The sequence below is a fragment of the Neltuma alba genome, unplaced genomic scaffold (genome assembly GCF_004799145.2).
Source record: "Neltuma alba isolate B1F8T4 unplaced genomic scaffold, ASM479914v2 tig00004156_pilon, whole genome shotgun sequence".
Taxonomy (NCBI): Eukaryota; Viridiplantae; Streptophyta; class Magnoliopsida; order Fabales; family Fabaceae; genus Neltuma; species Neltuma alba.
Window position 1 is genome coordinate 44,235 of NW_021633586.1, and position 9,232 is coordinate 53,466.

Sequence of the window (9,232 nt, forward strand, 5' to 3'; positions counted from 1 at the left end):
GTGATATGTTAGAAAAATATGTTGTTAATACCTATTGCAATAATTACTAGTCGTTGCACCTTAAATTGTTGACGATTGTCTTTTTAGTTGTCAATTTATACTTAAAAAAATGAGAGCAATTTAATAATTAAATAAGTGAAATATCTTGCAACGAGAGTCCTTGAAATTTCACATTAATTTGATAATTTCAAGAGATTTTTTATTTAATTATTATTTTTATTTAGTTCTTTTGGATGTTACCTTAATGCAAATTTTTCCAAATAAAAACGACACAATTAACATCGCGCACCAAAAGCAAGCCCCTCCAAAACCAGAGATTTGTTCCTTTCTATTTTAAGATGGGCCTAGGTTCCAAGAGAATAGAAGAACTCTTCTTGGAGGCCCAAAAGTAGTTTCATTGTTGTTCAGAGTTTTCCCTAGAACGTCGGCAATGTCGAAATTTTAGACTCCCGGCAATCTTCGCGGCTCTCAGGTCCCAATCCAGAATCCCCAGACATCCTCGTTAAACATTGAACATAACGACGGCGAATGTAACAAAGGTAACATCCTCTTCTTTCCCTGACCCACTCTCTTTCTTTCAATGTCTATTTTTCTTTTCACTCTGACTTTTGCACAGGCGCACTGCAAGTCAACGCTCCTGGCTCCATCCCCCAAACACAGGTATCCTCCATGCTCCAGTTATGATTTTTCAGCGGCCTCATTTCACTGTCCGCTCTATTAATTTTTGCACTTTCTCTTCATACTCTGATTTCCCACTTTATTTCTTCCGCCTCATCGACTCGAACTAATTCTAATGTTTCAGTTTTGAGTCGAATTCAAGTAAATTGGGGAAATAATTTGTTCGCCACTAGATTTATTCTAAACCAAAGTAAATAAAAAAATGGTGGTTGAAGAAGTAAACGGGACCGACTAGACCAGTAGGCAATTAAATTGTGTTTCGTTGTTGGGTGGAATGTGAGGAACGTGACTTATTTTTAGTCAATTTCAAATGCAGTGATGTTCCATTACATTAGCAACAGCAGCTCTCTGCATTTTGTTTCATCTTCGACCTTAGGCACTAGCCGTTACGTGATCCTTAAAATCCACTAATGCTATTGCGGTGGATGTGGAGTTCAGCAAAACATATTTCCCTAGAGTTTGCGAAACAAGTAAAACTTGTATTTGGCTCCCAGATGTGGCCCTTATAATTGGAACTTGGAAAGAGCGGTGGGTTGATGGTCACTTCGTGCTCGGCTTCCGTTTTCTCTTCCTTTTTGTAATTTCTAATATCTTCCATCATAGCTAGATAATCAAATTTTGATTACACTTGCTTTTGAAATGAACTGAAGGCCTGGTCTGACTTTTGGCAGGTCGTTACTTGGTGTTTTTATCTGATAATTTGTTTGCACGAGGAGCGCAACTTGCATGCAGAAATTAGAGAAAGCCCATACTAAAGGGGATGGATCCAAGTCCCTGGCAGAGACGCTGGCGAGATGGAAACAATATAACGCCCAGATTGATTCTTGCAATGACGCAGATAAGCCAATTCGGAAAGTTCCTGCCAAAGGATCAAAGAAGGGATGTATGAAAGGTAAAGGAGGGCCCGAGAACTCTCGTTGTAACTATAGGGGCGTGAGGCAGAGGACATGGGGCAAGTGGGTCGCTGAAATTCGAGAGCCAAACAGAGGAAATAGGCTCTGGTTGGGCACATTTCCCACTGCCATTGGAGCTGCTCTTGCCTATGATGAAGCAGCAAGAGCAATGTATGGTTCTTTAGCTCGCCTTAACTTTCCCAATGTTTCAGTCTCCAATTTTTCTAATGAATCTTCAAGAGATGCACCAGTTGCAAGTCAATCTGATTCTAAAGTGCCAGCTGAGTCTGTGACATCCCCGATCAATTCCGGCTTTGTTGAGTTGGACAGTGCTGACAAGAAACCTCTTCCCTTGAATGTAAAAGTTGAGGAAGGGGAAGTTGAATTGAGGATCAATTCATCTGCGCTTTCATGATGTATATTATGCACATTTATATTTGGATGTGTCTAGAAATCATAGCTTCTGCACCCGGTGGTTAACATAGGATGAATGAGTTTTGATATTTGTACCTGGAACTTGCTGTTGTAGAATGTAAACTATCCAAAATTTCTAAGCTACACTGGATTCCAGCCCCTTTTCTTAACGCGAAATAAAATTACTTTCTCAAGTGGCTATTCATGCAGCCCGAACTGGATAACGTTTGACCCAAAGAAAAGGGAAGAATGAATTGCTTGAGTATACATGAGGTGGTTGTATAGGAGTGCAATAGTACCTTTTTCAGTGAAACTTGAGACTGAAGCGAAGCTGGAAAGTGAGAACGTGCAAGTGTTTGTGCAAAGGAGGTTGAAGAACAAGGAATATGAAATTGTGAATTTTGGAAGCTTAGCTTGCAAAAGGAGGAAGGGGTTAATGGCAACGAAGGACAATCAGCAAAGAGAGATACGGTCTCCTCTCACTACTTCAAACCAATTTTAAGGTAACTACTTAGCATTGCGCGGTGGAATCTGAGTAGCTTATCATTAATGGGAAACCAAATGATCGCGTGAGAGACAGGGAAAGCGCCTATTTAAATTGAATTAGCTAAGAGCGATCAGATTGGTTTGCAATCACGAGCATCATCCGAGGTTATATCATTGAGTGCACAATGGCTGGCAACCTTAGAAGTTGCGTCAACGTGAACAACCGACGTACCGTGGTTGTAGCTGCATGGTATTTTGACTTTTTTTAGCCTCGGAGTTCGTTGAAATCTTCCCCTGATTGGGACATTATCTTCGTTGACCGGAGCAGCGCTTCATTATTATAATTTATAGACTCACCAGCTGGCCTCTGCTCTGCCGCCCCAAGATTCTGCACAAAATCCCTCCGCCCTCCTTTCGACTTATTCCATTGATACTCCCTCTAGTCCTAGTGCAACGTTAATCAATTTCACAATTCTTAAGAAGTGCCATTTGAGACATCCATAAGCATATTTGGAAACTTTGTTCTAATGAAAGAATAATCCAACATAAATAAAATTATGCTTTAAAAAAAAATGAAACGAGTGGTATTTTAGAGATAGATAAATAAATTTGCCATTCACAAAAGATATTTTGGTGAAATTCATATTACATTTTCAATTTTTTACGCTGACTTCGGAAATGATTTATAAGCATAATTAATTTAATTCCTTAATCTTCCAACAATCATTCATAAGGTTTGACAGAGGCAAGGGCAGGTAACCTCATGTCACTTCACAAATTAATGCGAACTACTTTCCTGATAAATGAATAACTGGTACCCACTCTCCTTTACAGCCTTCTAGCTTTGACGATGACGCGGTCAAATGACCGAAATACCAGTCTTATCACCTTCCTGAATTGATTTATGCACCTGCTAATTACCGGTTTTGTATTAAAATGTAGTACCCAGTGACAACCCGTCTGTTTTTTTCCTCTAAACTCGGGGGAAATTAGGATTGGATCACTTTTCTCAGAAGTCTTGATCAGTTGAAAAGCCGAGCAAAACTTCATGTTTGAATTTGAAGACACAGCTAGTGGGGAAGCTGTTCATAGTTAATCCCAAAACCAAACTCAAGCCCTTTTCACAGCTCACTTATAATGCATGGGACCCATTTCTCTGCTATAAAACGCACATCAGATGCAACCTCCTCCACAAGAAATTTGAACCTACTACAGGTTCCCTGGCAAAATCTCGCCTGTGCTTCGTTTCACACTAATCCTCTCAAAAGCTCAAGTCCTGAAACTCGGTTTTGTCCCGAAGCATCCTGCATCAGGCATAACCAATATAAACTTCTTAGTTCGAACTCCATAATGAGGAGCAGGCTTGGTTGGGTATTTCTTCTAGCTGCTTTAATATGGGTGCTTCAGGCCAAGGCAGATGAGTCTGAGTCGGCAGGGCTTAAAACAGCGACAGGAGTTGAACAGCATTACAAGACTGATAAAACTGCTGATCAGCCAGTTGCTGGGGCTACAGAGTCGTCACAAGCAGCTGAAGCTCCAATTATTAGACGGCTGGGAAAGCATCATTCTACAGACAAGTCTATGGCCGGTGGAGGTGTCATTATAGGTGGCCTTGTTACTGCCGTGTTTGCTGCAGTTTTCTGCTACATAAGGGTCACTGGAAGAAAGGACGCTGCTCACTGACCTTCCCTTGCACACTTTCTTCACATTTAGTCCAGGAAGCAAAACACTGATTTTAGAAACAAGGACGTTAAGAGTGCCATCACAAAATCATATTTCTGATCATTGTTTACCATACGTTGTTAATATAAAGTTGAGATTCATGTTCCCTGTTTTCCTTTATCTTCTCTGCAAGTGAGTTTGCCCTCGTCTAATATTTACTTTGACTGCTACATTCTCAATCCTCTTGTTTGTTTTAGTTCTCCAAGATGCCGGGAATTGGGAGATGGGAGACTAGTGCTCTTTTACCCCAGTTAGCTGTTTCCATTACAGTTTACAAATATCTAATTTTGAGGCTTCTGCCAAAATAGGAATATAATTTTGGTTGAGCACAAAGGTTCTACAAGTTCGCAATACAGCCAGCTGCTTGTGAATTATGAGTTGTGACTGACGGTTGTAGCATCCGCTATTGCGGTAATTAACCACTGCTAATAATAATACTCCCCTTGTCCTGTTTCAACATGTTTCACACAGATTAAAAAAATTTTTTAAATTTTGTTAACTCTCATTTAAAATTTAATAAATTTTTAATTTTATCCTTATTTAATATACATTTTATCTCATACAAACAAAGTCAACACAATAATAAATAAAGGGTAAAATTATACATCTATATAAAAAATTTCTCTCAATATCTTATAAATAAGATCAAAAAATATTTCTTATAAATAAGATGGATAAGTAATAATTTCAGAAGCATTTATTATTATTTAATTATGACTTTTCAACACAATCAATGACGTAGAACTTTACAGTGTGCACTGGGTGGATCATTTGTACTTCAGTCTTTCAGACTACCTGTACAAACAAGACTGTGACCAAGTCTCGTTTCTCTATTTTTCCCGCCAGAGAAACAGAACAAACAACTCATCAGAAAATTAAACCCGCGGCTCCTTCTGCTACATTTCCCTGATAGTATCTTCATCGAGGTTCAATGGCTTCCTGTTGTACGCGTTGGTGTTCAGTCTACTTTCTCCTCTCCGTAACACTGGCGATAATGGCGATTTCCATGGCGGGGCATTTTATTTCGAGCAACTCAGACCAAGAAGCCATCTTGTTTGCCCATGAAGTCTCAGTGAATGCCTCCAATGCCCTCCGACGATCGGGATTCAATGTTATGGCTGACCTTTTCCAACGGTCTCCTCCATTCTTCCTTCCTCCGCAGAACTCAACCTTGTTTGCCATCAGAGACTCTGCTCTCAGGAACACCTCTCTCCCTCCATCGCTATTGAGAAAGATCCTTCAGTTCCATACCTCTACCTCCATGGCTTCGATGGAAGACCTGTTGGAGAAGCCCCAAGGGAGTTGCATTCCAACCCTGTTTCGTCACAAGAATGTAGCGATCACCAAGGTAGATCCGAGAGAAAGATTAGTCGAGATCAATCACGCGTTGATATCAAGCCCTGATATGTACCTGGGAAACCAAATTGCAATTCATGGGGTTCTTGCACCATTTTCTTCCGTCGATTTTCAGGATTTGAGCAAGGGCTGGGAGTTTGTTCCCTCGGCTTCTTGTCGTTCGAACTCTGGACAATATTCTGCGTTTTATGAATCCGAGGACAAGGTTGGCTGGAACCGGATTGTTCAGTTGCTCAGCTCAAACGGGTATGCTTCGTTTTCGATTGGATTGCATTCTGTTCTTGAGCGGATACGAACAGATTCAACGAGTTTTGAATCTGTCACAATCTTGGCTCCTCCAGATTTGGCATTACTGGGGAGTCCATCATCTTTGCTTGACAGGGCTGTGAGGCTACATATACTGCCACAAAGACTGACATACAGAGAACTCGCTTCACTCCCGACTAGGACTCTGGTGAAGACACTCATTTCTGACGAATATCTTGAAATTGAAGGAGTTCCAGATTTCATATCAATGTTGGTCATCAACGGTGTGGAAATTGTGGCGCCTGACATTTCAATTTCTGACAAGTTCGTAATTCATGGAATTTCTGAAGCTTTGAAGATGGATGCGCTTATCACCACATGAAGATGGAAGGTCAACGGTTGGCCAAGATGTCTATACACACACAAGGACCTGGGGGGAAACAAATTGATTCTCTCTTCTTTACACATGTAGATATTTTCAATTCATTGAAACGTTTCCTAGTTGAGGGAAGTTAGGTTGGATCAAGTTTCCCTTGCGGTATCCGGGGAAAAAGCGGTTAATATCAAATGCAACTGTAAGTACCTCAACAGTCTAATAATCTTTGAGTTCGAACGAAGTTTATTACTCTCAGAGTTCCAATTCTCGTTCTGCATCATGAAAATAGTCTCATGAACAGTCAATACGGTAGTGGAGTTAGGTACGATCAAATTCCAAATAACAGCCGGGCCATCTTGTTTTTTTTTTTTTGGTAAACAAGAGGGCAGGAGCCCAAAAACTAAAACAGCAAACTAATGGGGATTATATCCCAAACACTCATCTTCAAACAAGGTCCTCAAATGAGGAGGACACGAATCAAAAAGAGAGGAGTTAGATAAGCCTCCTTTTGCCAACGAATCTGCAAGTTGATTCTGCTCCCTTGGGATGTTCCGTATTTCCAGATCCCAGTCATTCTTCATGAACTCTCTTATTTGGAGACAAAGTAGGCTCTCCGTATTGATGCCTTTTTTCTTCAACAAATCAATTGATATTTTGGAATCAGATTCCAAAATCACCTTCTTGAACCCAAGATCCCAGGCTAATTTAATTCGAGAGACGATGGTCGTATACGTGGACTCCGTCGGTGGACGTAGCCATCCTCTCATGGCCTATTTTGAAAAGGCCCAAATCCGAATATGTCTTCAGAAATTGAAGTCTCGTTGATGGATTAAAGGTGGAGAGTGGAGACACGAGTTGTCAATTATCTGGCGCATATTATTTTGCCTTTTTTTTTTTCAGGGCAACACATTTTATTTAATTTTCTTCTCAACAGATCATTAGTACTTTTATCATGATAATGATTAAAACATATTAAAACGTGATTTTTTTTATATATTATTTATTCTACAACAAACTCTTGCTGATCATATTTATTAATGTTTTTTATCTACTTATTTTAATTTAATTGGACAAATGTATACTCCTTAGCTCTTATTTATATAACACTTTCAATATATTTTACACAGACCAAGAAAAATTTTAAAATGCATTAGCTTTCTATTAAAATATAACAATTTTTTAACTTTACTCATATTTAATATGTACACCTTTCAAAAGAGATAGCTACCTACACTATAATAAGTAAAAGACAAAATAGTTTATTTACGCTGAAAATTTAATGAGATGAATTATAAATAGGATAAAAAAACATTCTCTTTCTGTCTTATAAATAATAGGAGAGGGTACAACGCATATAAGACCAAATACGTAAGTCTTCTCCTATTGATTTGGGATACTGAGGAATCCACTCTCCTTTGTGTGTGTATATATTATTCGTGCTCCGAAATAAAAAAATAGGGACTGGAAACTCGTATTGACATCTCAGCCCCTTTTAATTAGAACTTGTAAATAAGAATTAAGAATTACAGAAATGCAGGTACCGAGTCTTCAGAGTAATTTGATGAGTTTCGTGATCTACAAAACAGAAAAATTCAAGTCTTAACAAACTTTGGATCCCATAACCGAGTTTGCTCCTTGAAAAGTTCAAATCTGAGCGACTCAAAGCATAAAGAAACGAAGCAAAGGAGGGGAGAGGAAATGCAATTAATGCATCCATGGAAACGAGATCGACAAAACGCAGGAGGATTTCTGAGTTATTGGAGAATGACGACGTCGAAACTAAGATCGATCGCCTCAGTGATCTTCCCGATGCCCTCTTCACCAAATCTGTCTCCTTCTCCCCATCAAAACCGTTGCACAAACCAGTGTTCTATCAAAGAGATGGAGGTCCCTTTGGATCACCTATCCCGATCTCGACTTCACGACTCTCGAATCCTTGCGCGTTTCTTCAATCAAACACTTGGAGCCTCATCTTTTGACCGCCACTCAATCGCGTATCATCAGCCAAGTTCTCTCTATTCGTGACAAAAACGCGGACATTAGGGTTCTTCGTTTTCGTGCCACCATAAGTTTCTCCCTATTAAATAGTTTAATCCGTAACGCCATCAGGCAGAACGTTAGACAGCTTGAAGTCGAGGTGGGTACAAAAGATTATTTCAACTTTCCCAGGTGTGTGATTGGTAGTGAAAGTTTAAGGGTATTGAAATTAAAATCGCGTTATCCAGGTTTTCGCTTGCCTCCGGCTTCTATTGTGAAGGATGGCTTCAAGTCTCTCCAAACATTGTCTCTCTCTCTTGTTATTTTGTACAACCAACCATTTCTCTCTGATTTGTTTTCTGATTCGTCATTTCCATCCCTAAAGAAGTTGCGCCTTCGTGCGTGCGTTGGATTGAAATCCCTTCATGTTGGCTGTCGAGTTCTCGAAGATTTGAGCTTAAAAAACTGTTTTCATCTGCAAAGTTTGGACGTGTCATGTGCAATACTAGAAAAGCTTAGAGTAGTGGATTGTTTCAATTCGTATAGCGAGAAGAGCTGGGTAAGGATTAATGCACCGAGGCTTCAACATTTAATTTGGGATTACAATAGAGTGACTGACATGACGATTATTGAGCATTCGAAATTTCTGCGTGAGGCCTCAATAGGTTTCTTCATATTACCTAAAGAATTTAGCATGGGCAAGCTTTTAAGTGTCCACAATTTGTTGTCTGGACTATCTCTGGCTCATTCCTTGACTCTCGAAAGTCAGTCCGTTGAGGTAATTTTTGACATTAATTCTCTTTGGGCATAAATTAGCCAAGTCTTAATTTTCTATTTTTCTTAACTCTTTTATGTACGTATGAGCTAGTGTGCATATAAACCAACTTTAGGTTAATTAGCTTCTATCGACAAAACTGGTTCTTTGTCTATGATAACTTACAAGATGTGGCTATATAAATTGGAGAGAAAACAGCTATAGCTAGCCAAAGTGACCGGAAGCGTTAGATGATATAATTTAATTTGTTTGGCCCATAATTCATCATATATATTTTTTATTTTTTAATATTCTTACATTCCTCTATTC

At 39.4% G+C, this 9,232-nt stretch overlaps 2 protein-coding genes and 1 pseudogene across 5 annotated transcripts; all 3 read left to right on the forward strand.

Moving 5' to 3' along the window:
• Positions 1–376: 376 nt before the first annotated feature.
• LOC114743864 (putative dehydration-responsive element-binding protein 2H) lies at positions 377–2,179 on the forward strand. 4 transcript variants are annotated; one of them, XM_028932069.1, is made up of 4 exons: positions 377–539; positions 617–660; positions 995–1,206; positions 1,350–2,179. In XM_028932069.1, the coding sequence occupies exon 4, from the start codon at positions 1,405–1,407 to the stop codon at positions 1,984–1,986; it is 582 nt and encodes a 193-aa protein (XP_028787902.1). In that variant the 5' UTR covers positions 377–539; positions 617–660; positions 995–1,206; positions 1,350–1,404; the 3' UTR covers positions 1,987–2,179. The 4 variants fall into 4 exon arrangements, with proteins under 4 accessions (XP_028787902.1, XP_028787900.1, XP_028787903.1 ...); XM_028932067.1 differs by lacking the exon at positions 995–1,206; XM_028932070.1 differs by lacking the exons at positions 377–539; positions 995–1,206 and having other exon boundaries at positions 548–660.
• A 3,008-nt stretch (positions 2,180–5,187) lies between these two features.
• On the forward strand, positions 5,188–6,177 carry LOC114743871 (fasciclin-like arabinogalactan protein 21). The gene has a single exon (XM_028932080.1). The coding sequence runs from the start codon at positions 5,188–5,190 to the stop codon at positions 6,175–6,177; it is 990 nt and encodes a 329-aa protein (XP_028787913.1).
• A 1,709-nt stretch (positions 6,178–7,886) lies between these two features.
• On the forward strand, positions 7,887–8,926 carry LOC114743866 (putative F-box/FBD/LRR-repeat protein At4g03220; annotated as a pseudogene).
• The last annotated feature ends 306 nt before the right edge of the window (positions 8,927–9,232 follow it).